Raw genomic sequence first — 26,877 nt, forward strand, 5'->3', positions numbered from 1 at the left:
TGTCTGTGTGCAAGAATGAAAGGAAGACCAACCCATGTCTCCTGCACAGTACAATGGTTTTTATCCAAAAATGACTGTTAATTCTGTTCATGTGTGCAAAGCTATGGCAGATATTTTCCCCATACCCACAAAAATCTATTTTTATAGTATTTACCTTCCTATTTCCTCTTCAACATCATAGAAGGAGTGCACTTTTCTTCTGTTATTCTGCTTCTTTGTCATTTGGTCTTTCTTTTCTTTGGCAATGTAAAGGCAAAACACAAACTACCAGTCAGAATATCAAGGGTGGCAAACCAGCAAACAATTATATCATTCACATGTTAGCATTTATTCAGCACTAGTGTTGAATTATTGTTTGAGGGAAAACTTGTTTCATAAGCCACACAATTATCAATTCAGTCTTACTAGGGCTTGTGCAAGGAAATATTTTCACACATTTCAAAACTCTTCAGCAGGTTTTAGGGGAGTGAAAAACAGGAAGATGTTTTAATCTCGCTATTGAAAGGGCAGGATTTGACAATATCTGGGAGGGATAACATGGAAAATTATTAACCTGGATTCCTTGAACAGGGATAGACAGACAATGTGCTTTTATTTTGTCTAATTTTGAATACCATCCAGAATTTCATACATTCCTGATGATACAGAGCCATATAATGTTCCTGAACTACAGATTTATTTGACTATCTGCAGACAGGTGAGCTCAGGGGATATTTGGTTTTCCCTCACAGAACCTTTATCCTCTGCATAGGTTTCTGTGTGCCCCCAAATTTCACAGACTAAAGGGCAACATGTATCTGTTACAAAATTCACATCTCAGGCTGCATGCTACCCTTTCCTCATCCTTCTGGCCATAGATATTGCTGGAAAGAATGTGAACCCAACCTGTATTGTAGGGACCTTTGTTTTCAGTTTTTATTTTATTTTCCCTGGGAATTTCAGTATTATAACAAAAATAAATTAGTGAAAAATGACTTTTCCACTGATTTTTCTCCTACTTGTCAAAGTCATTTTTCTACAGAATTGTTTTTGTTCTAATATTGAAATTTCCATTAAACACTGAAAATGAAGGTCCTTACCTGTATGATAGATCAGCTGACATTGGAATAAGGCTGCAGGCTTATGGAAGTGCATGAGATATCTCACCCCTATTGTAAGAGCCCTGAAGGCATGTGATACTACTTCCACTGACATTATAATCCCCCAAAAGGCAAAAGTAGGTTTTCTACATGAAACAGTTTCACTGGCTTAACTATGAATTTTAAAAGTTGTATCCTCTATATATTGTGGAAAGTTTGTAAAGTTCATACAGTTAAGTAAGTATCCACCATTTATCTATCAATCAAAGCTTGCACTGGTGGCTCAGTGCATTGGCGCAGGGATACAGAGCTCTTCAGTACATATCTGGTTCAGAATGGTAGCAGAGCTGCCAGATGACCCAGCTGAAGGAAGGAGGCTTTTGTTCAGTCCTGGTTTTTGAACCTTATATCCCAATGTATTGTGGTTTTGTAGACCTTGCTTCTACCATTTAAAAATATAACGCATCAGGATGGCATTACCTAGAAATCTAGGACTGGCCTTAAATCTTCCTTCTTGAGCTTGGTTGTTTGGCATCTTTGTGGTAGTGTTGGAAAATCCTTACTCTCTAAAAGCCATTCAGTGGCCTATTTGAAATGCATGGTAGTCTCAGACCAGCTTCCAGTGGAGAGATGTTTATATCACACAAACCTTCCCTTTCTCCACTATCTTACATGGCTCAGGCTGCAGCACATGCGATCCTGCTTCTGACCACCTGTCTGTTTAGGCCACTCTAGCCGGAAAGTGGAATGCTCAGGCCTTGGGAGAGAGGAAAGATGGCTGCCACTACTATTGCAGCCCCTGCTGACCTTTGGAGGGAGACACCCCACAAGCTGTCAAGCCAGGCAGGATTCCCTGATTCATGTGAGCAATCCTTCTGAGTACAAATGAGTAGCAGAGGTTGCTGGGGGAGAAAACGGGGTGAAAATCCAAGGATCTTTATTCGATCCTCAACCTGCTTTCAATACTATTGATCATCACCTATTTCGTGATACTCACTTGGATTCTGTTCTGCCTTGATTCTCTTCCTATTTAATTCACTGCACTTTTAGGAGTGAATTTTCACACATAAAACAAGAAGTTATGTGTGTAAGTAGCATATACATGTGCAAGTAGTGCTTTGCGCATACTAGCAGTGTCATGGGTAAAAGTTAAAGGAAAAAAGGGATAGTTTAGGTGCAATCCAGAGCTGAGTTTGAAAGTCCACACATAAGTTGCTATTTTGTAAGCAGTATACATGCATACATTAGAAAACTTGTCCATACACTTTTACACCTCCTGTTTGAGTCTTGGAACTGAAATTGCACTTGTCTTTTGTTTTCAGATTTCGGGCGCGAGGTCTGGGCTAAGCGGTGGTGGGAGGGTCTACGTGAACTGGTGATTCCAAGTATATGCACAAGTATTTTCATTTGTGGAGTATGTGCATATTTAATAAAATATCTGCTTCCTCATATAACCGAGGGATAATATGTACATATGTTACAAATATCACGCATGTAAAATATATGCGCATACTTTTATGAAATAGAAAGGGAAAGAATGCCTCTCCCTGCATTACAAACATGTGCGTGTACGGAAACATACATGCATACTTTTGAGGCAGAGATACATGGTATTTTATGCACTATGTATTTCCCACCACACAGTTTATAAAATACAACTGTAACTTCAGACGTGCAGACCTACGCGTTTATATGCTTACTTATGCAAACTTGAAAATTACCTTCTTAGTGTATGCTCTGGTGGATCTTCTTCCACTGCTATCCCACTATCAATCAGTGTGCCTCAGAGCTCTGTCCTTGGCCCTCTTCTCTCCTCTTTCTGTACTTGTTCCCTCGGTGCTTTGATCTCCTCCCATGGTTTTCAGTACGACTTTTATGCTGATGACTCCCATATCTACCTCTCTACACTAGAAATGTCATCAGTAATCCAGTTCCAAATCTCAGCTTGGAAGTCCTACCACCACCTTAAACTCAACTTGGCCAAGACAAAAATTCTTATCTTTCCCCTACAAACCCATCCTTCCTGCCCCCTTTCTCTATTTCTGTGGATAACACTGTCATTCATCTAGTCCCCTCAGCCCATAACCTTGTGGTCATCTTTGACTCCTCTCTCTCTCTATGCTCATCCAAAACACTGCTAAAATCTGTCATTTCTTTCTCTATATTATTATCAAAATCCATCCCTTCCTTTCTGAACATACTACAAAACCCATCACTTCTCACCAAGACTACTACAACCTGCTGCTCACAGGTTTCCCACTGATCAATGTATTCAAAATTCAGCTGCATGAGTTATTTGTCACTGCACCCAGATAACTCCTCAAGTCCTACACTGGATGAATACACTTTAGAGTGCCCAAACATTATCAGGAGTCCTGGGCTTCTTGCGGGACATTTATTTATTTATTTATTTTTATTTAAGAGTTTTTATATACCGTCATTAAGTTATTTACCATCATAACAGTTTACAATAAGGCACCTATATCAAAGAGAGTGTAGATCCTAATTTACATGGATGGTGCCAATGTGATTCGGTAACAAACAATAATTAAGAATAATATGGGTTGTGCTCAGGAAATTACCTTTGGAGAAATTCCCTTGGGGGGTTAAGGAGTCCTGGACTTCTTGTGGGACATGTTCTCTGGGCTTCTTGTGGGACATGTTTCAGGACTCCTGATAATGTTTGGGCACGCTAAAGGGTATTCATCCAGAGCATCTGTAGCATCAATCTCTGGCTTCTCAATGTTGCCCACTTCTGGGCTCACTGCAGCCTCTCCTCCTAGAGCGCACTGCCACAGCTCACTGAGCACCTTGTCAATCTCTCCTGCAATCTCTGCCACCGTCTGCACCCATCTATCTCCCTGCCCAGCCAGGGTACCTGGGAGCAAGCTTCCTGGCTTCCCAACTTTGACTTGCCTTTCAAGCACCCGTATCTCCAGCCTCAGGTTTTCTCTTCCCTCTGGCTCTGGAGATCTGGGAACTCCTACCAGACAGATGTACATGGCTGCACTCCTTCCCTGCAGAGTAGCTGGCTTGCTGCAAGAGGGCCTTGCCCTGTTTCAATTCACTGCACTCACAGCCCACTTTAGCAGCGTTTCCAGGGCCACACCCTGTTCAGCACAGCCTTGCTGCACCAGTGTTCCTTCCTCTTTTCTTTTTTTCAGGGCAAAAAAAAAAGTTTTAAAAAGCCTGCATAACCAGCATTAACTAAATCATGTTTAATCTCTATCTACCTCCAGCCAGGTTTCTCCTGTTAGCTGGTACAAACCTACCACTTCCTGGCTGTCCCTGCAACCAGATCTACTCACAGTTTCCTCTCTACCTGAAATTTTAAACTTTGGGTTTTCTTTCTTCAGTGCACCCTTTCACACAAGCTATTGCGCTCTGTGCATCCCTGTGCTCTGTTTTAGAGCCACAAACCCCCTGGATTCTGTACTGTTTAGAACCACAGGTCTTCTTCACAACTCTTTCTGTTCACACAAACACTTCCTTGGAGGTGTGGATTGAAATCCCACTACTAACACCATATGTGGGAATGAACGGTGATTCCCACAGGCCTAGAGACAAAAGTAGTCCAACGCCAGCCTTTCTGAAAACATCTTTATTGACAGCTTCACTAATATACACAACAGTAGACTGCCTTTAACTTCAGACAGTGTACTCTCTCTACTCACAGTTTGTACTGCTTCATCTCAGCTCAGTGTTTGGACAGTGTTACATTACAGGAGCTGCCCTCCCCCTGGAGACCTGGACCTGGTCTGGTTATCCCGACCTGGATCTCAGCTCTTAGTCCCCAGTCTCTGGTTATGCCCTTTGAGCCCCACCGGATCCCACCCATGAAGCATACTCTCCTTAGTGGATTTAAGATAGACCAGGCCCTGCACAGGTAAATAGGGGAATACTAGGGGCTCTGCCTCACAGTCCTATTGGTCTATTTTGAATAGATCGCAAACTCTTCATAGAAGGGATTGTCTCTATGTGTAATTGTACAGCGCTGAGGATGTCTAGTAGTAAGGAGGAGTAATAAATTCAAATACTGTGAAACTGTCAAACAAGAAAACACTGCTCCAACTCGTTCCCCCTCCCTCAATAATGAACACCACAAAAAATGCAAAAAAAAAAAAAAGTTAGAAAATTACAGTAACAAACTGATTTGAAAGTTGAACTCTTAATTTTCTTATGGTCACACTTTGCAGAGGCCTTGGTTTTGACCTTGGAAGGCAATAGAAATGTGAAAGGTAGCTCTGTTAGTGAAGGTTACAGGAAGTAACATGGTAAAAGAAGCACCGCTCCTCCTCCACCAATGCCCCTTGCCCATGGAAAATTAAGAAAAGGGCCCTTTGTTTCCATACCACTGAAAGAAGTGTAACTGATGGGGAGGAAGGCTGATTCTAATCCCAGCATAACTCTCATGCCCACAAAATGCTGAGTCAGATGTAGCCTCTGCTACTATTTGTCCCCTGGTTTTTCCAGCAGTTTACGGTTTTTGCATTTTGGGGGCCTCCCTTTGCCGTTACCCCACCTTTTTGTGGAATGAGTCTCAGGGATATATATTTCCCTCTGAGCATGTGCAAAGGGTCTTTCCTCTGTGAAATCTACACTAGAGGAATGATCAAGGTCTTTCCACTTCCCTGATAGATTGACCCCAGAGGTTTGGCGAAATGAAGAGTTTGGGAAGCAGTGAGAAGAGAGGAAGTTTATAGGATTTTTGAGAAACAAAGCATTTTTGGTCATTGCTATCTGGTGAGAACCAGTTCCTGAAACAATGGCAAACCCCCATCACTGGAAGGACTGAGTTCTTGGGTTTCTTCCCTCTTTATGCCCAGTTAACAGCAAAACAGAAGTCCTGGGAATCTGTGATTGAGAAGAGAGTTTTTTGGAAACATTTATTTTTGGGGGTTACCCCCAGTTTTATAATTATTAAGGAGGACAATCTTCCCACACTATATGGCAGAGGTGGCCAACTCTGGTCCCGAAGATCCACAAATAGGCCTGGTTTTCAGGATATCCACAGTGGTTATGCATGAGATAGATTCGCATGCACTCCCTCCATTGCATGCAAATCTATTTCATGCATATTAATTGTGGCTATCCTGAATACCAGGCCTGTTTGTGGCTCTTGAGGACCAGAGTTGGGCAGCCCTGCTCTTTGGAGAAGGGATAGTGAAGACTATGCCTGGGTCAGTTGGAGGAAGGAGAGTGGTTAGAAGATGTACCAAGGATTAAGAAACCACTCCTTTTCTGGTTGTGATTATTTTGCAATTTATGATTTTTGCGTTACCTTGGATAAGTTGAAGCAAAGTTTTTTCAGTTGATCACCAATATTGGTTTCCAGTCGTTCATTTAAGAGCGCAATGTTCTTCAAAGCAGTCAGCCAGTGTGAGTACACACTGAGCCGTGCCTTTGAGCATTTCTGCACCAGGGGCTTTGGAGGTGCAAACCTCCTTCCTGCCGAAGGAATCCCGGCTCCCCTGCAGCTGTGTACTTTTCCTTTCAGAGAGAAAGACAGGCCCTGGGAATTGCGTAGCACCTCTGATTCAGCACCCCCCCCCCCCCTCCCAGTGATTTAGGGATCACCTACACAGCGAAGAAAAAGATGTCTGGTTGTTCCCTGGCCTTCCTGTGCCTTTTCATTGGTAGCAGAGCACCATGAAGAGTAGCGAAACACTTTAATTTAAATAAATGATATAATCTGGGTGATATAATATCCCTAACATACTTAGGGGTAATTTTCAAAAGGAGTTATACGCGTAAATGTAACTAATATTTTAGCAATTTTCATGATCCATTTACTCGAGTAAAGTGCACTTATGTGAGTAAATCCTATGAAGAATTCAATGGCATATGTTGTAGCAATTTTCAAAAGCCCACTTAGGGCCTCATTTTCTAAAGTATCGCAGGCCTGCGATACTTTAGAAAATGAGGGGCGGGGGGCCGAAACGGGGGGGAGAGCCTGCGCTAGCCGGCAGCGATCGCACCGTCGCGGTGCAATTGCTGCCGGTTTCGCACCCAATAGCGCCACCATAGGAAGTGTAGCTATTGGGAGCAAAAGCTGCCGTGAAAAGGCACTTACCGTTTCGCTGTCCGCGGCGTCGGCACAGAGTTGGCCCCAGTGACGCCCCGATTCCTCCTCTTCCGGGGCCGACTCCGCCCCGACTCCACCCCCATCATGGTATCGCACGCGATAAGGGACTTTTCGCGTGCAAAAGGTCCCTTATCGCGTGCGAGGGGCGTGGAAAATGAGGCCCTTAGACGGCTAAAGTGCATTTACATGTGTAAAACCCAATCTTAAGCATGTAAATGCTTTTAAAAATCAGGCATATAGTGCAGCAAAACCTGACAGCTGGAATTTTTTACCACCATCTAACCCACAATAACTGTGTACAACTGGGAATGTCATCCTCCCAATCCATTAACACTAAAGGATGCATACAGTTACTCTAATGCTACCAGGTATCATCATTTTATATAATAGGCTTAGGCAGGCAGACCGGATGCTGTCCGTCCGTTGGGGACTGCTGGAGTGTGCATGTGTGCAGCAGCGTGCATGCGCACTCCACCAGCCACCGACCAGCGTGGGCAGGAGTGGCATGCGGTGACATTCTAAGCAGGGGATTCAGTAAAATGCATAAAATCCCCACCCCCCACATAATAACATTATTTTCCCTCTCCCCCCCATCCCCTGGCACAATTGCCTGAATTTTCCCTCCTCCCCTTCCTGATACAATCGTCTAACCTCCCCTGTCCCTGTCCCCACCATCCCCGTCCCTTCATCCCAAAGAGGGATATTTAACATCCCAATAAGTGAGACTGAAGGCCAAACAGTGACATTTTTCTGGTGGTGCGTCTGTGGTATAAATCTGGAAAGATTTAATAATATATGGTCTTGCAAATGAAAGAAGCAAACCAAAATGATAGCTAGCTTTCTTTATTTTCATTTATATTGTAATTCTTGGGCAGTGTGGTGGCACCGTGAGGGATGAAGTTGGGAGGGAGTACTGAAGCAGGGCTGGTGGGGAGGGGGGTGTCATTGTGTGTTGGGGTGAGATGAGCAGGGTGGGACGTGCTCGCTGGGGTTGAGTTGGGGAGGAGAGAAGTGAACTGGGGTTTCTGGTCCAAAGTTGTGAAATTCCTGTCCTCTGGACATTAGACCGGACGTGAACTATCTATCATTTAAAAAAAAAATTGAAATCATAGCTATTTTGCTCTGGCTAGTATGGCTAGAGGAATGTTTGGAACTTTCTTGGGGATGCTGGGAGATGAGAATGAGACGCTATTTAGATTAAAACTTTTACTGTCCACTTATGACTTTAAAAATACCTTGCAGGCTTTAGTTCATAATGGACTGGATTACTGCAATTCCCTGCTCATAGGGTCACCAGCTATTATGTTGAAGGCTCTTCAAATGGTACAAAACTCAGCTGCCAGAATGTCCATGTGAAGATTATCTCCAACTCTCTATTCCTTGCACTGGCTCCCTTTGTTGTGGCATAGTAAATCATTCTTCTGGTTTTTAAATTTTTATATCATAATGTTTCTCCTTGGGCAAATGCAATTTGAAATTTTATGTCCTCACCTGTACTCTTCAAGTCCCCTTATTTGGCACTGTCCATCTGTCAGAAGCTCGTGACTACTTTTTTTCTATTATCAGTCCCCAGTTGTAGAATGTGCTCCTTGACTTTATTAGAACTCTAACCTATATTAACATCTTCAAGAAAGCAGTGAAAACTTGTTTTTAGCATTTGATGATGCTTTGTCAGGTTGATTACTTTTTTCTATTCATAAGGAGTACCTTTAATGCAGCTTTGGTATTTTGTTATTTCCTATTGTTTAACACTCTTGTTCTGTTTTTTTTGTTCATTTGTCATTTCCAGTTTTGATTTTTTATTCATTTTTTAGTTAATGTCTTTGTTTTAATGATATTAATTTTCATTGTGCAACTGAGTATTGTTTATTTGTTTTACTGATGAGTTTTTTCCTCACCTTATTCTTTTAATGTTAGCATTTTCTACTTATTTTTGTTTTTGATTGTTTTTTTTATGTACGTTTCATTTGTAATTTGCCGCAAACAATGGATACGAGTGGAATATATTATTTTTTAAATAGATAAATCTTAGGATTAAATAGGCAGCTGGAGTAATGGTTGGCATGGAGGCTACTGAGGGTGCTGGTTACTGGGGAGGAGAGGATGACAGACATAAGGAGGGAGGGATTGTTTTTATTTCAGTTTTTATTCTATATTTTTAATTATTTGTACAGATTTTGTGCACTGCCTTGGGCAGCTTTGTCTCAGGAAGATGGTGTATATAGATAAATGAAATGAAATTTCACCGGGTAGCAGCTAGAATCAATAACATATGTTTAAGCTGCACCAGAAAACAGAGGTGAGCAGAAAAACACAATTTTGGAACAGCGGCTCACCATCTCAGTGCACGAAAATTCACACTGCTAAAACTGGGGTAAGCATGACAAAGTGCAACCGGGTAACAGAGTTACTCCCCAGTTGTCCATGTCTGCCATAAAGAACAGCATCTCAGATTAAAAATACAGTTTTCCCATGGAAGTTTTTGACACTGGGAAGTTAAGTGACTGTGAATGGTAGGTGGGGAAATATGACTCGAGTCCTGAAGTTCACTGCTCTGTTCCCTAAGCGCCGTACCACGCTGCTCACCACTTTGCTTTCCTCGCAGTAAGTACATCCTTTGTAAGCTCATCTTGTACAGCTAGGACAGTTTAAAAAAAAACGATCTACGGTCTACTAAGCTACCTGTGAAAGAGAACCACACAGTTCTTAACAACCAATTCAACAATTATTCACCAGATTAGACAATGAAAGCAAGCACTGAACTATAGCACTTTAAAAGGCAATTAAAAAAAAAAATTACCTTACAAGGGAAAATGAATAAAAGAACACCAACTGGTAATGGCAGAGAACATTTGACAACTGGCTAATTTCTGTTCCGTGCTATATATATATATAGAGAGAGAGAGAGAACAGACTGTTTATCCATCTGGGCGACACAATAACATAACAAATGTAGGCTGGTCCATTCAGTCTGCGCATTGTCCCTCTTGCTTAGGATTTCTCCTCGCCGTAAGTCAGCTATAAAACCTTTACCATCTACACTGCTCTGGCACTGGTCATCACCCTGCCTTGTCTTTATCGCCCATCACTGTGTTAAGGATATCTCCCAGCTGTACGTGCTTGACTGCATGAAGGCCATCGCTGCTTACCATAATCTACTGTGCTGTGTCCTCCCTTTGGTCCTCTCCTCTTCTGGGTACATAAGCATGCAAGATTTCATACCTAAACCAACGCCAATGACCAGGTCTGGATTTGTCACTAGGCCCCACTGTGCCTAGGGCGGCAAATATCTGGGGCAGGCATAGAAAAAATAATCCTGCCTCCAGTAGCAAAAAAAAAAAGCCTCTGCCGCCCCTCTGCTATGTCAGGCCCCGTAACAGTCATGCAGTGCAGCTTCTTTCCCGCGGCAGCAGCTTCTCTCACCCCGGCCCTTTTCAGCAGCAGCTGCTCCTCTCACACAATCTCTACCATCAACTGTTCCTCTCGCAGTGGCCATCTCATACGGCTTCCCTTTCAGCAGCAGCAGCAGCAGCAGGCCGTCTTACGTGGTCACGCCTTCGGCAGCAGTGGAAAACACGTGGCCCGCCTCCATTCGCCGGCTCTGCTGCTCTTCCCGCGGCTGCAGCGAGGCTTTCCTGTGCTTACTGCTTTAATTGACCTTGGCCCCCTCACCTTTGAACTGTGACAAAAACTAGTTATTTTAAAAAAACAACATTGAGGCCTTGCAGCCTGCCCCCTTCCCCCAGGACAAGGACTACCTCCTCCAACTCTCCCAGAGCATCAACAGGCCCCCCCCCCCCCCCCACACCTAGACCCTGCTTGGATCTCTCCCTAACCATCAATGTAAGTTAAAACTTTTTTTTTTCACTTATGTGAGTCCGTGAGTATGAATGTGTGTCACCATGCGTGAGAGTGTGTGTGAGTATGTGACTCAGTGAGTATAAGTAATACCATGTGTATGTCAGTGTGCATGTATGAGAGTCAGCGTGAGTGTGCGTGTTATTGTCAGCATGTGTGTACGTGAGAGTGTGAGAGTAAGTATGAGCTTGCTGTGTCACAGAAACATAGTAAACATTGGAAGAAAAAGACCCAAGTGGTCCATCCAGTCTGCTTAGCAATTTTTTTAAGGGTAGTAGTTAAGGATTGTGAATCTCAGCATGAGCATGCATGTGTGTGTGATTGAGTCAGCAAATGTTTGTGTGAGAGTAAACTTGTGTGTGAGTCAGTAAGATTGTGTGTGTGTGTGAGTCAGTGTGTATGAATCAGTGAACCATCCTCTTCTTGTGGGAACTTGTTAATTCAGTTCACGCGAACACCAGTTGCAGGCAGGGGTGTGAAGGGAGGTGACCCATGCAGACTGCAGGAAATGGTGAGGTAGAATGCCCCTACAAGTAGGCAAGCAACCTGAGAGTTTGCCTGGCATGCCCTGAGTGAGCGTGTGCATGAGACAGTCAGAGAGAATATGTGAATAAAACAGTGTGTGTTAGACAGTGAGTATATGAGAGTGACAGAGTATAAAGTCTGTGCACCCCCTCCACCCCTGACCAAGCCACGATAATCTCAGCATCACTGGAATCCAATGGAGAGTGGGGGATTTTTAAATCCTTATTCATTTTAATTATTGTGTGTTACTTGATATGTTTGCTGTTTTGAAATAAGTTATTGGTGTTTGTAAACTTTTTAAACATTTTTATGAGTTTTTAATTATTGGTTCAATTTGTCAGCTGTTTTTAAATATTTTTATTCGTATAGTTTTACTATTATGATTGATCTTTTATGTTTCTTGATTTTATTATTGCTGTATGAGGAATGGTAATGTTTCTGTTTTTCCATTGTTACACTGCACACAGAGCTGGCTTCTTGTAGTTTCCAGTTCAGTTTTTGTCTGCACATTCTGTTTATACTTTATAGTGTCTTTATTCTGTATTTGGTGAGGGTCTGTCTGTGTTCTGCATGTGTGACCACGGTGAGGTATTCTGTTAATGTGTAGTTTCTGTATAGGGGTCTATAGCAGTGTGGCTTGTTTTGTTTTCCTAATAGGAGGTGTATTAGGACCTAGTGTAACGTTTATGGTGTTGCATTTACATAGCTAGGGTTGTTGCTGTGTTAGTGTTGGCAGTATTTTAGTATGGGAGGTTTGCTATATTGTAATTCAGTTTACTCACGGCTTTTTGAGAGCCTAATACCATATGGCAGTGTTCTTCACTACTTTTCAAGCCAGGACCATTTTGGCAAAAACCCTTCACTATGAAAGTCAGAACTGTCAGTGAACAAAGTAGTTGGCACCCTGGGCAAGGGGTCCACTGGAAATGATGTGGCCAATCCATCTATGATACCTCATTCAGGGCAACTTATGTGACTGTAACCCAGGCATCTTCTCAGGTTACCAGAAAGTCCTGGGTGTTTAGTATCAGTCCACTAGCTAGAGTAGGATGGATAATGGGAGAATCCATTCAAATGCAGCCCAACTTCTGCAGAGTCTGGAATGGCCAGTCCACTTGTAACAGTAAATAACCACACCCATGCTACAGCTTGGGAGGCAGTCCTTTGAGTTATGAACAGTGTTCAGAGGTAGAGAGGAGATTACATTTTGTTTGGTGTCCTGGCCATGGTTGGGAGGGTTTCTGCCAGCCAGTACACAACCTATCTAGTGGGATTTATCCCTCTAGTTCATTTTTTGGAATTTAAACTTTTAGGTGGTAGAGGCCTTGCTGGAGCTTGGCCAGATCCTCGGCCCAAGGAACGGGGAACCCTGGGCCTGGGCAGGTTAGAGAAGACCTGGCCCCCAATAGCCTCAGTGAGGATGGGGGTGATTGTGACCTGCTGTAAGAAGTCACCCCGGTGTTATTCTCAGTTGTGTAAAGATTAAGTTCAAAACCCAGGAGGAAGTTTTTGACTGCCTTCCTGCCTGATTTGGAGCACAGAAATTCCTGCTTCAAGGGATTCCTCCCATCATGGATTCAAAGAAGAGATCTAAGGACTGCAGTAAGATCAAAGAAGGGTTCAATCAACTAACTGTGAGTAAAAGGCAAAGTCTAACATCAGCATACCTGGGAACTCTCCGGATTTGGCCTGGAGACTCCGGAATTCTAAAAGAATTACCGGGTCTCCGGGCCAATACCGGAAATCTCTGGGTGCTGCAGCAAAACCAATCTACGTGGACCCGGAAAGAAGAAAGGAACGTCATTGGTCTTGTGTGGCTGAAAAAGGAGGAACTCGACAGTGATTTCTACCATCTCCGGACCTTTTTAACTCTTAACTTTGCTTCCTTGTGACACCACCTGCTCCTGCACAGCCTGTTTCCTGTATCCAGCCACTTGCCTGCCCCATCCTGTTTGCCATGGCCAATCGACATTGCGATTTCCTGCCTGTGAATCAAACGAGGAGTAAGAAACAGGAACATCCACTTCCGCAGCACAGGAGGAGAAGGAAGAGGCTGATGCTGCTCCAGGAGCCCAGGTTTGCTGTTGCTAGTGTGTTTTGAAAGGGGGGGGGAGAGCATGTCTGTGAGAGTGAGTGAGTGTGTATTTGTGTAGGAAGAAGAGATCTGAGAGTGTATGTAGGTGAGTAGGAGCGAGCTGAGTGTAAGTGATCATGGGTGTGAAAGTGGGTGGGCATGTGTGTATGGAAGAGAGAGAGATGTGCGTGAGTGAGTGTGTGTGTGTTGATGGGAGAATAGCAGAAGTAAAGGTGTAAATGGACATGTGAGAATGAGCAGTGAAAGTGTGAACATGTAAGAGTGTTTATGAGAGCAAATTTGTGAGCATCCGGTCCCACTGTGCAGTTGCCCTCCCCCCCACTAATCCACGGTAATCTCAGGTATGAACATCAGTGAAGCCACCCATCTGATGCTTCAATCAACCTTGGGGAGAGAAAGAGATTTATCTTTCTGTGCAGAGACAGAGAGTATTCTTGTCAGCTGCGAGGGGTGCTTCTGTCCATTCTGGGGAACCTAGTTTTCCAAGCCCTGGATGGTAGGAATTCCCTTGGCGGGCAGAGATATTTCTGCACAAATTTTGGTGAACATTGTAGCAAACCATTTCATTGTGCTGCTGTGGATCAAAGAGTTCTGCCATTTTTCCCTTTATTGATCAGTAAAGAATTAGTTTTTGGACACTAACACAGTGACTCCAGCGTGGTTAATTGGCATTCAGGGCACAGCGAATAGAAAAGTATCCATCTCCCAAATTAGCCACCCTGCACTGGGAACCGAAAGGACATCTTTCATCCCCAAGTCTATTGCACCTACATCCTGGGAAGGAAGAAAAGTAGTACAGCTAGCCTGGGTTCCTGCCCCGAAGAGTACAAATACATTTGTGTCTATCTGTACCGGACTTGTACATTAAGGAGGGGTTACATAACTAAAAGAGTCTGCTCCCATTAATTCTCTGAGCCTGTCTACTCGCTTTTTCCCTCAGCCCATCTCCCCATCCCAAATCTCTCGACAACAGAAGTTCTCGTACCACACACAATCTTCCCCTAAGCCTATCCCAGCTAATCTCAATGGCCTCCAACCTCTTCCATCAATTAGCTTCCATCTTCCTTTCTGAACCCTTATCCCCTCCAATCCAGTTCTGCCCCCTTCCCTCTCATTTTGTTAGTCTCCCCTTCATCTTCTGGCACTGCCTCTGAAACAACTGTGCTGACTTCTTCTGGCATTGCATAGCTCTTACTAAGTTTAAACTGAGATGTATTGTTTTTCCAGACCTGGTGTAATATTGCAGTGCTGTCTTTTCCTAGGTAGGGTCGTTGCTGCTTGAATTATGGGAATTAGTGCTGTTATAGTATGGCAGGGTTGCTACACAAGTTATGAGTGGAAAGTATTTGTGTTGCGGTTACTGAGGTGACACCATAATTTTCTTTTGTAATTTGAGTTGTAAGGGAAACATCCAAAGTCCATTTTAGGAGAAATTTCTATGGATGTGAAGTGTTGCAGAACTGGAAGTGCAGGGTTTATATTGAGATTGAGGTTTTTGCCACCACCAAGGGGAGGCCCCTGGTGGTCCTCGTTGTTGGGTGGCAGTTCCGGGAGAGAGAACCCAACAGGACCATCACCTATACCAGGCCACGTTCCCTGCGGGTTGAGCACTTGGGTGCCGGGGCTGGCAGGACTTAGGTGCAGGTCTCTCAGACAGCAGGCAGAAGACAGGTCGGACATACCAAGGGTCGAGGCAGGCAGCAGGCTACACGAAGTTGAGACCAGGCCGAGGTCTGGGCAGGAAGCAAACAAGCAGAAACGTAGGACCAGGCTGAAGATCAGGGCATGCAGCGGACAAGTAGAAACCAGGAGACAAGTAGGGTTGGAGCCAGAAGATCAATCCAAGGAAACAGGGACAGGGAGGAGCTGGACGGAAGCAGGATCAGGATGCAGACAACATGCACTCACCAAGTGCTGGACCTGTTGCCGAGGCGAGGAGGACGTCATCATCCCGGGCTGCGGGGAACTTTCCCGCCGTTGGCCCCTTTAAATCTAGCCCAGGGATCACTGCGGCATCAGCGGCATTGGGAGCGCCGTGAGCGGGCCGCAATGGCGGCGAACCACGCTGGGACGTGGCAGTGGCAGGGGACGCTGGAGCGGGCCTCCTGCCCGCAGAGGTGAGGGGTCCCGACCTGTCTCCCCAAGGGCCGGGGTGCCGAACACTCCAGACTTCACTCTCATATCTATATTGAAGAACTGACTTGCCCCTCCATGCCTAGCTTCCCCCCCTCCCCCCAAAAAAATTCTGTCTAGAGATGTCACTGGAGCACACTCGGCTTGTATGGAAGGAGCAAGTGGTGAAAAACTAGCAACAGACTTGGCCCATGCAAGTATCTGCTAGTTTTATTTTGCTGTGCTAAGTAGGGGAAATGATAATCAGTCCTTCTCATCCCGTTGTCACCTGTTTTTTGGGAAGGACCTGGGAGTTGATCGGGAAGGGTGTTGCTCAAGGAAAATTTCCTTCTTAAAAATTGATCCCTTTTGGCAGCTCTTGGGATTGAAGACCTTTTGCCTCCTGTGCTGCTCCCATCTTCCAGTGATCCTCAAGCAACTAAAGACCTGCGCTGCTCCCAGCTGTTCACCAGCCCACTCAGCGAGTTCACTAAGAAGTGGATCAGCTTCATCATGAGTAATGGAAGAAAGAAACTGAACGGATACCAGTACAGAAAATGCACAAGGGACAGACATGTAGAGCATGATCAGATTATTCAGAAGACAATTAAACTGGATTCTTTTTCTCCAAAGTGACAATGTCTGATGATGCTGATAAGGACAAAAATGAAAAGGCAGAAACCATTCCATCTGAAAATGATGCCTATAATCTGACAAATGCTATTAGTTCAGAACCTATGTAACATTTCAGAAGTTACCAGTTATGAGTAACTTCAAGTGACTTGAAATGTACAACAATCAATAACAGTGACCCTGTTGCAATGCAGAGTTTGTATGATAATCCTGCTGACTGGAAAGTCAATCAAATCACAAGAGACTATGTTGCTGTACATAGAACTGCACAAAATAGGGATGCTGATTTTGCAAAGTCTAAGAAACAATTTGGAGGTAAGGTTAGGATCCTGACTAGAAGTATGTTTGGGAGGGTACTGTTATGGGGGGGAAATGGCTATGTAACTACTATTCTATTCAGAAAGCAAGGAAATGGTGTACTGTGCACTCAACTAGCCAAAGATGGTTTTAATGATTGGAAAAATGCCACTGCTCATTTAAATGAACATGAAAATTCACCTGAGCACAGATCTTGTGTGATGTCCTTGACAGAGAGGGGAAATACTCTTGAAAGAATTGATTCAAAGTTTACAAGCCACTTGCTTGAACATGTAAAGTACTGGATGGGAAGTATTGAGAAGAGTTGTCACAGTCATTAAGACACTGGCTAGTCGTGGATTTGCTTTCCGAGGGAAAGAAGAACAGTTTAGTTCCATCCATAATGGCAATTATATGATGGCACTCAAACTGACTGCACAATTTGATCCATTCCTGGCTGAACACATTTCAAGATATGGCAATACAGATAATGGCACCACATCCTATCTCTCCAAATTCAAATTCACTTGTGAAAAGTTTATTCAGGTAATGGCTGACAGTTTTATTTGAGATTCTCAAAGAGGCAAAGACTGCAAAGTACTTCTCCATTAGTGTTGAATCAACACTTGATATTTCCCACGTTGATCAACTTAGATATATTAAATAGGATGGCTCACCTGTTGCACACTTTCTGGTCTTCAATCCAAATCTTAGGCATAAATCGGAACAACTGGCTGAACCTGTGCTGACCGCTCTTAAGTCACATGAATTGGGCATCGCTAACTGCCAAGGGCAGTCTTATGATGATGTCAACATGTCTGGTGCAAGCAAGGATGTCTTCAAGCAAGGATCAACAATGTGAATCAGCCTGCCGTATATGCACCTGCTCTGTAATTGGTGGGGGCATGTGCTGCAGAGTCCTGCAAAGAAGTATCTTCTTTCTTTGATCTGCTCCAGCATCTGCTGTATATGTTTACTTCACAGCCTCCACCTACCGTTGAGAAATCTTGCAATCTCATTTATCATTGTTCAATAATACATTAGCAGTCAAGAGACTTTCAGATAATCATTGGTCAACCCATGAAGAAGCCTGCTATAGTCTGAATTGAGACTGGGAGCAAATAATTCAGGCACTGAAAACCATTGAAGCAGATATTACAGAGAAAGCATCAGCATGTAGCAAAGCAACAGATCTACTATGCCAACTTGAACAAATGGAGACAGCAACCATGCTAATGGAATGGCTACACTTCTGCAAAGGTTCAATGCAACTCACAAAAAAATTACAAAGCATTGATATTGATGTTGACACAGTAATGGAACTGTATGGTTCACTGATTGAATTTTTGAAAGGTGCCTGTAAGGAATTTGATAGCTATGAAGCAACTATCATGCATAAATCCGGCCTCACAGATTATGAGGTGATGTGGAAGAGAACACACACACTTCAGTGCAATGGAGAATCACGAGAGGGTGAAGTAGAACTCACTGGTCAAGAAAATATTAGGGTGAACACTTTCCTCATGATACTCAACATCCTGAGCTAGAGAGGAGAAGTACTGCAAATGAAAGCATCTATGGAAGATTAGCATTCCTCGATTGGAACAGTCAGTAGTGTTTGAACATGCTCAAAAATTACATAAGTGCTACAAAGATGATATAGAGGAGTATTTTGATGAGGAATGTCTCTACTTCTGAGGTTGCTAGAAGACATAGATGAAGAATTGCTGCAGACATGCAGCAAACTATGTGCAAAGGAACTTCACTGTGTGCACCCCAATGTAGACATTGCCATTAGATTGTTCCTCTGTACAGCAGCTACAAACTATTCAGCAGAGTGTTCTTTCTCGGCACTTAAATGCTTAAAGACATACTTGAGGTCTATAATGTCAGGAAAAACCACCTGAACGCCCTGGCTGTGCTTGCTATTGACTCTGATTTGACAAATTATTTATCATATGATATCATTAACAGCTTCGCTAAGTAGAAAGCATGACACAAACAACTTTAGACATGGGCTACCAGTAGGATAAATAATTGTTTGTCAAAGTAATTTGTAGCAGTAAGCAGTAGATTTTCTTAAAGCTTTTTATATTTATTACTTTATTTCTGTTTTGAGTTGGTCAGTGTTAGTTTCATTGGTAATGTCCTACCTGAGGGGTTTGTGTGTGTGTGTGTGTGTGTGTGTGTGTGTGTGAGGGGAGGAGCAGACACCACCAAAGGTGCCTAGGGGTAACAAAAACCTAAATCTGTCTCTGATTACAGCACAGTTAATCTAAGGGGCCCATCTGATTCAAACACAAAATGAAAGGAAAAACTGTGAACTGCCCTGCACAAGATATTGACAGCTGGTAGTACTGCAGACAGTGAACTCAGTTACCTTCATGAACAACCAGCTCAGCTTTGCAGGAGACCTCTCCCCCCACATTTCTGGCAACGCAGGCATAGACGCCGCCATCTTGCTGCTGGGCATTGCTGAGAATCAAGGAGTGCTTTGTGCCTTCTTTAATGTGGCGAATCCTGTCACTATCTCTCAGCAAGATGTTGTCCTGGAAGAAAGATGGGACCCTTCAGAAGCCAAGCCAAACCAAATCAAGCTGTTGTTTTTTTCATCAGCCATGCTTAGAAATGAGATTTGCAGAGAACACTTTCTGAAAATAGGTCTGCAGATCCATCTGTGTCTGTCTGCTCCTCATGCCTATGATTGGTTTACTGTGCCAAATGTGGGCATAGGTTTATTGCTGTCAAATCCAGGCATTTATGTATCTATAAATAATAATAAAGATATTGTTTATAATGTGTGTATATTATATTTTTTTGAGGAATAGTATCTTTCCAGTGAACAGTAATATAAATGCGGCATTGTTTTCTCTCACTGCCATATGTATAATAAACAAATAAGGGCTGGATATCAGGCAACAGTGACTAACAGAATATCCTAAGTGCAAATGCCTGAGACCAATATTTCCTGGAATTCAGCATGCTCTCATACTGCATTCAGAAATCCTATGAGGCTTTTTTCTTTCATTTATTCCACTTCCCATAAACACTCCCATCCTATTCCAGCTAACAGCCTGGGCTCCTCAAACTGCATTTCACCTCTAAATTATTGGTTAACATCCAACTCAGATTGGATGGAAGCCATCCGAAAATCATTCCGTTGGCTTTTGTGAAGCAAGTTGCTGTTTCCCATCGTAAGGTGGCAATAATGGGTTGCAGCTGAAAAGCCAAAGCCCAAATGGGTTTGGAACCCAAACTATCCTCTCACCCCTAGAAGGAGGGCCTTCCCAGAGCAGGGTTAAGGCACACTGGTAGGGCAGCATGAGGAAAGCTTGCACTGCCACTGCATGTGCTCCACCTGTTCAATGGATAAAGGGAGGACTTTGGTACTTTTCACAAGTACTAAAGTCATACAAAAAAGAGGATAACTAAGAAATAAATGTAGCAAGCTACTATAAACCAGGTTCCTTCCCTCATGAGCTTATCATGTGATGGAGCCTTACAATGTGGACTGAGCTGTGTCTGGATCTGAGTGATGTGTTTTGGACCTGCTAAAAAGGGTTTTTCAACTGCAAGCTGCCAGAGCCAAGGTGAAGGAATATAAAAATACATCAAAACCTCTGTGTGCTTTCCTGTGAATGACAAATGTTCTGCAAGAACCAGCATTCAGCACTCCAATGTTAACAAGATGAGTAAAGGGCTGTACTGTTTAGCCTACCCAGAAAAAAACACTACATAGCCAGCAGAAGAGAAAGCCAAAGGAATGCTGGGAGACCATTTAAGGAAGAAAGGTACAATTTGGCTGGCTCTTCCTGTGTGTGAGGGGTGGGGATGGCCAGGAATTAGAGCCGGGAGCCAAGAAGAGAGGAGTGTATATGGCAGCTCTGCAATCAGGTCTTCTCCTGAAGAACTAATTATCAAGGGAGAGAGAGACAGAAGTCTGCACTCTGAGGAAAAACAGCTGTTCTTGCTTCATAGCTGAGCTACATGGAAAATCTCAAAAAGGGATAGAAGAGCCAGGAGCTGAGAGACTTCCTTTACAGAGATATCCAGGCCCAGGAGCACATGACTGGATCGCCTTCTTAAGAGACTGAGTTAAGTAATCTAATCTTAGCAGAAGAGGGAGGAGATTTATTTTCTTGCCTTTTGTCACAAATTCAGTATCTCATCATAACTGTTCAGCCTTTCAGCCAAAGTCAAGCATAAACCCTTTCCATAGCCACACAAGACAGGAAAGGGAAAGAGAAGCTGATGGTCTGGGGACTTTCTGTAAAAGTCTGAAATCAGGCCCGCTTTCTGTTTAGTACCAAGTAAACCATTTAGGGAAGCTCCTCAGGAGAGAGAGAGACCTTCCACATACTGCAGTGTTCATCTATTTGATTTGTCATCTAGCTAACTCCATCATCAAGAGGGACTTCTTTATTTTCTTGATTTTTTTTTCCACACAGTTTTGTGTTTAGGACAGGGTGCACCTTTACAAACTGGTGACATTGGGGTGGATCTGTTTCCCCTTCCCCTTTTTGAGTACTGAGGGCTAAAGACAATTTTTGAAAGCTGTGTATTTCATTGCTTTCCCTTCAAACTTTTTCTATTAGTGTTCCTTATTTATTTATTTTTTTACTATCTGTAGGAGTATGTTGGTTGCCCTGGCCAACAGGCCATGCCCAGTGTTATTTTTTTAATTGCTTGATTTAAATAAGAAAACTGCTAAGCTATATTATACTCTACTACTGTATTTTTCCCATTTAATGTTCTTGTTGAATTTACTGTCTATTTACATAATACTAGTAAAAAGGTTATTTACTGTTTTATTCTGGTGTGATGACTTTACCTAGGCACTAGGGCCAAAAGTGAGAGGTTGTTTGGAAGGGCATAGAATTGTGGTATCAGAGTACCCTGGACCCTATCTCATCCCCCATTCATGCTACAAACCCGAAGATAAATCAGATTAGTGAATATAATTTCTCATGTGGTACTCCCCAACCCAAGCATAGGTGTAATTTGTAGCCCAAACCAAAGAGGGGCCACAAATAAAAAAAATGTATAAAATACTGCATTTCTGATGTTGAATGTAGTTTAAATCAGAAGATTATATGGGAAGCAGGAGTTGAAGATTAAAGAGGGAAAGAAAGTATTTTTAAAATGATCCCCATGGTGCAATAAGTGCTCCAGCCAGGAATAAGAAGCCTGCACATGTCTATCTAATTTCCTTAGACAGTTACTCTACTAAGTGCCATTACATTTTATATGATGACACAATAATGGTAAAGATATTTTTTTTCTCTTATTTGGACCATGCCACCTTTATCATGCAGCCATTCTGACAGGAAATCCAGACTCTGGATCACACACTTTGTGCTCAAGCTCCTTTTGGAAGACAGATTGAGTTGTGTTTAACTTGCCATTGATTGTGGCCGTGTAGTGATGATGGTTACTCAATCTTTTCCTAGGGACTGAGTGCTGTCTCCTCTGTGCATCAAACAACAACCAGGCCAAGCAATGGGAGAATCCTCATAATGCAAACCTAATCCTCCCACTTGATGTGGCTCTACAGTTAGATCAGCCCAGTGATTTCTTGGATTACAGCAGGGATGGTGCATTCTGGTCCTCGAGGGCTATTAAGGGGTTAAGTGTTCAGGATTTCCACAACAAAATGTTTTTGTTTATTTAGATTTAGCTCACACCTTTTCAGTGGTAGCTCAAGGTAAGTTACATTCAAGTACAGTAGGTATTACCAAAGCTTTTAATTACTGTATTGTTTATGTTTATGTATTGTAATATGTTAAATTTTATTTGAGTTTTCTTCTGTGTGCTACCTTGTAACCTCACAAGAGAGGTGGTTAACAAACCTTTAAATAAATTAATAATTTCCCTATCCCCAGGGGCCTACAATCAAAGGGGCCTATTTACTAAATATTTTTTCCCATTCTGTGTCTATGGGGAAAATGCTCAAGATTTAATGTGATTTGGATTGATGAAAGTTTGTATCATATTCTCTCTACCTAGCTTGATGCACTCTCTACCTAGCTGCAATCAAGTTAGGTAGAGAGTAAAGTGTACAAATAGACTCTTCAATTACCTTTCATCCCTCCAAATCACATTAAATCTATCTGATGGTAACTATGCTGTTTGTACCTATGACTGTGCATGTAAAACTGCCCCCTAAAACCCACCCCATCCCACAAACCTCACCCCGAATTACTAGTGGTCCCTCTTACAGTGGTATAAGCAGTTAACTTTTTTTGTGAGCCTCTCTCTCTCTCGCCAACAGCCCAAACCGCCAAGTGCGATAAAAGCCTGTTCAGTCGATAACACAGCGTGCAATAGACTTCTCAGCTCGCGATATGAAATTAATGCGGGTACAATAACTTTAACGTGTGTTGCGGAAAAACACCTATGTAATGCGGTACCAGGAAAATTAACCTAACCATGCCCCTTTTTTAATGCTGTATCTAGGTCTTAAACCTGTGTCACTAATTGTTGTTAGAAAAATGCATCTTTCTTCCATGGTAGCTCTTAATAAATGTATTGGGAATGTTTTCTGTATAGGGAAACTAACTGCGATCCATAGGGACTCAATATCAATTTTTTTTGCACATTTGTGAGACATTTATATACTGGCATGATAAACAGCCCTTAGATTCTTAACTGTTTTATGGTTTCACAGGCTTCTTGAAGTGTTTTGTTTTGTGCTGTATGTTGGGGGTGAGGTCGATAATATATGAAAAGTGATGGACCGTGTAACAGATGTTGTGTTGCTATTTCTTTTTTTTGCAACGATGGAGGTTCAATAAAAATTGGTTTGGAAAAAAATAAGGAAGTACTTCAAGCAGGAATGTATTTTTTTTTTCTTTGGGGCTGAATTAAGCTGATGTGAAGTCAAAGTTAGGGAGCATCTCTCTCCTTCCTTGCAGCCACTGCCAGTGTCCAGCAAGGCCATGGCTCTGAGAGATCCATACTGGATTCCGGGGCATTGCTACAGAGCCAGCTGGGAGGAATCATGGATCTTAAGTATGGGGAACTTCAATCCTGTGTCCAGGGAAGAAGATTTTGTGAGTCAAGAATTCAAAAAAAGACTGAAGACTTTTCTCTTCCAACAAGCTTTCCCAGACGCTTAATCTTACTGTGACTGACAGACTTCCTAATTACTAGGTATCCCTTATTATGGACACTGTATCAAATACTACTATTAAGAATCTGCAACTGGACAATTATCTTGGAGCTCAAAAATTCACTTTATTTCATATATTTATTTGGCATTGCTTATTTTTATATTTATTGCTACGTTAAATAGTTATACTTCTTATATATAAAATATTATATTTCTTTATTTATTTCCAGTTAAACTATTATCACTTTATTTAGTATTATGTTAAATTGTCAACCAGTTATACTGTTCCATATGTTCTACGGTTCCATGTAAAGCTCCGCTCTCTGTTGAGCAGTTCTTCGTTTTATGTAAACCGGAGTGATTTGTAGTCCCTACAAGAACTTCGGTATATAAAAATAAAAAATAAATAAATAAATAAATAAGTACTGAAAGCTATTTTTTTCTGGAAAGGATGGACTAAGGGCTAGTCCCAAAGTTAAATAGGAAGAAGTGAAACGAGCTGATGCTATGTTAAAGGGGATTCTTGAAGGAAGTGTGTTTTGTTGGTGTTGCTTATGTTGCTGCTATTCAAATGCTGTGAACCTATGAAACCTGATTAATTCAATGAATGTTAATGTTGTTTTCTCTGGCTGCTGGAAACCCCAGAAATAAAGGTTTTGTTTTATTTGAAGATACGTTCGGAGCGAGACCCTTCTTAATCCCAAGGCCTAGGTTCGAGAAATGCATCTGCCAGTCGTTAGGGTGCAGTCAGAGGGGTCACAGAGGGGAAAAGTGCTTGGTAGTACCTTTCCCTCTCCGTCATAGTAAATGCAACCCTTGCCTCTGAACCAGGTTCATTACACCATCGGCTCCACCAGTTTTATTTTGAACCCACACTGAGACTGGTGCTCAGCTCATAAATAAGAATCAGGCCTTATATAGTTTTATGTGCCCCAACAAGGCATGCAAGACCTTTATGCACATTTTAGCTAAGATGCACCTTTATGCACATTTTAGCTAAGATGCAGGCCAATTTTGCAAAACCTGGATATCCTGAAAACCAGACCTGTTTCTGATACTCAAGGAGTAGCACTTGCCATGCCTGGGTTAGCATGTGAGCTTGATTACATAGCTATGTTTAATTTGATTTAACTTAATTTTTGATTTACTAATCAATCAATACTTGGAAAGCGAAACATCTAAAATGTCTTTGTGCTGCTTTCTCTAGCCTTCTAAAATACTTACCTTATACCAGGCGATGTTAGGTGGAGGGCTTCCTTCAATCACTGCATCAAACCTTGCAGTGTCCGCTTGCTTAACATGTACATCCTCTATAGTCACCTGCATATATGGAGGTCCTGTGAAAGAAGACAACTGTTTGGCCTCTACAGAACCATTCTAATTAGAATATTAATAATCACTAATGCACTTAGATACAAGTGGTCTGTAAAACAGCAAAAACAACACACTGCACAACATGCCCTCATTATAAGGCTTGGTAGTAACACTGAGAAAGAAAGGATACTGGTTTTAATGTCCAACTTTATTAAATCTTTTTGTAGTTCTCTCACCCCCTCTATTGTTTTATCTAGGGTGACTGCCACTAGAGATGGGTTGGCAATGTCTGGTGTCATAATGTCCCTATGGAGCTTTCTTGGCTCTGTGGTTCTGATTTCTAACTTGAGAACAAAGAAAGTTTAGAAATATTTTTGAAATGAATATGAACTAAAAAAAACAGAAGAGAGCACAGGCAAGACTAGGTCTACCCTATCTCAACTCAACTGATATGGAGTAATCACATCTGCATCTCCTTACAATATGTTGGATGGTCTGAACTGACGGAACACCATCCGGGGAGTTCCACGAGAGAGCAGGTCAGGAGTAGAGCCAGTCTTCTGCCTAGTCATCCCCCTTCCCCACAGGTTGAGCCCTTGGGATCTGGGGACCCAGAGGACTTGGCTGTGGTACTGGCACATCTTGGTGAGTGCTGGCTAGGGAAGGAGCTGATACTGGAGTAGAGTGATGGTAAGGGCTGGGACCAGGATCTTGAGTGCAGGCAAGGACTAGAGCTGGAGCTTGAGTGCAGGCAAGAACTGGAACTGAAGCTTGAGTGCAGGCAAGGACTGGAACTGAGATTTGAGTACAGGCAAGACAAAACAAGGACAGGACTAATAAGGACAGAACACACAGAACAAGGCATACAGAACATAAAGGCCCAAAGGCGCATTGGGCTAAGGAGGCCTAGATAGGCCAAAGAGCTAGAAAAGGCCTAGCTAGGCCACAAGGCAAGACAAGGAGTGATAAGGCCAAATAGCCATAAGGCAAGGCAAGGAGTGAGAAGGCTGGATGGCCACAAGGCAAGACAAGGAGCAAGAAGACTTGATGGCCACAAGGCAAGGCAAGGGGTTAGGGCAAGGAGCCAAGGCAAACTTGATGTGAAGACATCAATGCAGGGAACAGGCAGGGTAGATAGGGCTGAGGCTTGGGTGTGGTGCAGGCAAAGAGGAGGAGCTTGACAAGGCTGGAGACAAGATTCACCAAGGACTCCTGGTGGCTAGGAGGCTGTACCACAGGCTGAGTTGAAAGAGCTATGACGAGCTGATGTGGATACACAGAGTGGAGCTCCAAGGAGACCTTTTCTGGTGGGGAGGCATCATAGTCAGGGTATGATAAGCTGCAAAGCAGGTCAAATCGTAACACAATACATGTAAAGGTGTCATCCAAGTGCCCCTTACTTTATGCCCCAGAGTCTTCACAGACTCTGGATGTGTGAGGTCAGAGACAATAGGAGTGTACAGTGTTCCTTAAAACTCCCTAGGTGGAGGCTTCTTAGCAAGATGTATGTTTTAACAAAAATGATGAGCCGACTTTGATTGTGTTCTGTTCCTTCAAGCTCCCATCCTGAGAGGATGGCTAGGACCTCAGAGTGGGGTTCCTAAGCCATGGAATGTGGGGAGCATCTCTTGTGATCCAGGCAGGATCTTGAGAGTGGAAAGGATCAAGAAGCAAAAGGATAGTTAGTCCCATACGCCTCATACTCTGTGGGAAATTATCTAAGAGTTCTAAAGAGTGGATTTCTGGTTGGGTTCAACTTGAGGACTAC

The 26,877-nt window shown here is 42.9% G+C and overlaps 1 protein-coding gene across 9 annotated transcripts in view; it reads right to left on the minus strand.

Moving 5' to 3' along the window:
* The window catches only part of OBSCN (obscurin, cytoskeletal calmodulin and titin-interacting RhoGEF), a 745,212-nt gene that overhangs the window by 93,905 nt on the left and 624,430 nt on the right, over positions 1 to 26,877 (minus strand). For all 9 annotated transcript variants that reach the window (XM_029588301.1, XM_029588307.1, XM_029588308.1 and 6 more), the window contains 3 exons: positions 25,020 to 25,132; positions 19,065 to 19,233; positions 155 to 236 (listed from right to left, as the gene is read on the minus strand). In XM_029588301.1, the coding sequence (XP_029444161.1) occupies positions 155 to 236; positions 19,065 to 19,233; positions 25,020 to 25,132 (364 nt within the window). The remainder of the gene's footprint in view (positions 1 to 154; positions 237 to 19,064; positions 19,234 to 25,019; positions 25,133 to 26,877) is intronic.

The sequence above is a fragment of the Rhinatrema bivittatum genome, chromosome 2 (genome assembly GCF_901001135.1).
Source record: "Rhinatrema bivittatum chromosome 2, aRhiBiv1.1, whole genome shotgun sequence".
NCBI classification, from domain to species: domain Eukaryota; kingdom Metazoa; phylum Chordata; class Amphibia; order Gymnophiona; family Rhinatrematidae; genus Rhinatrema; species Rhinatrema bivittatum.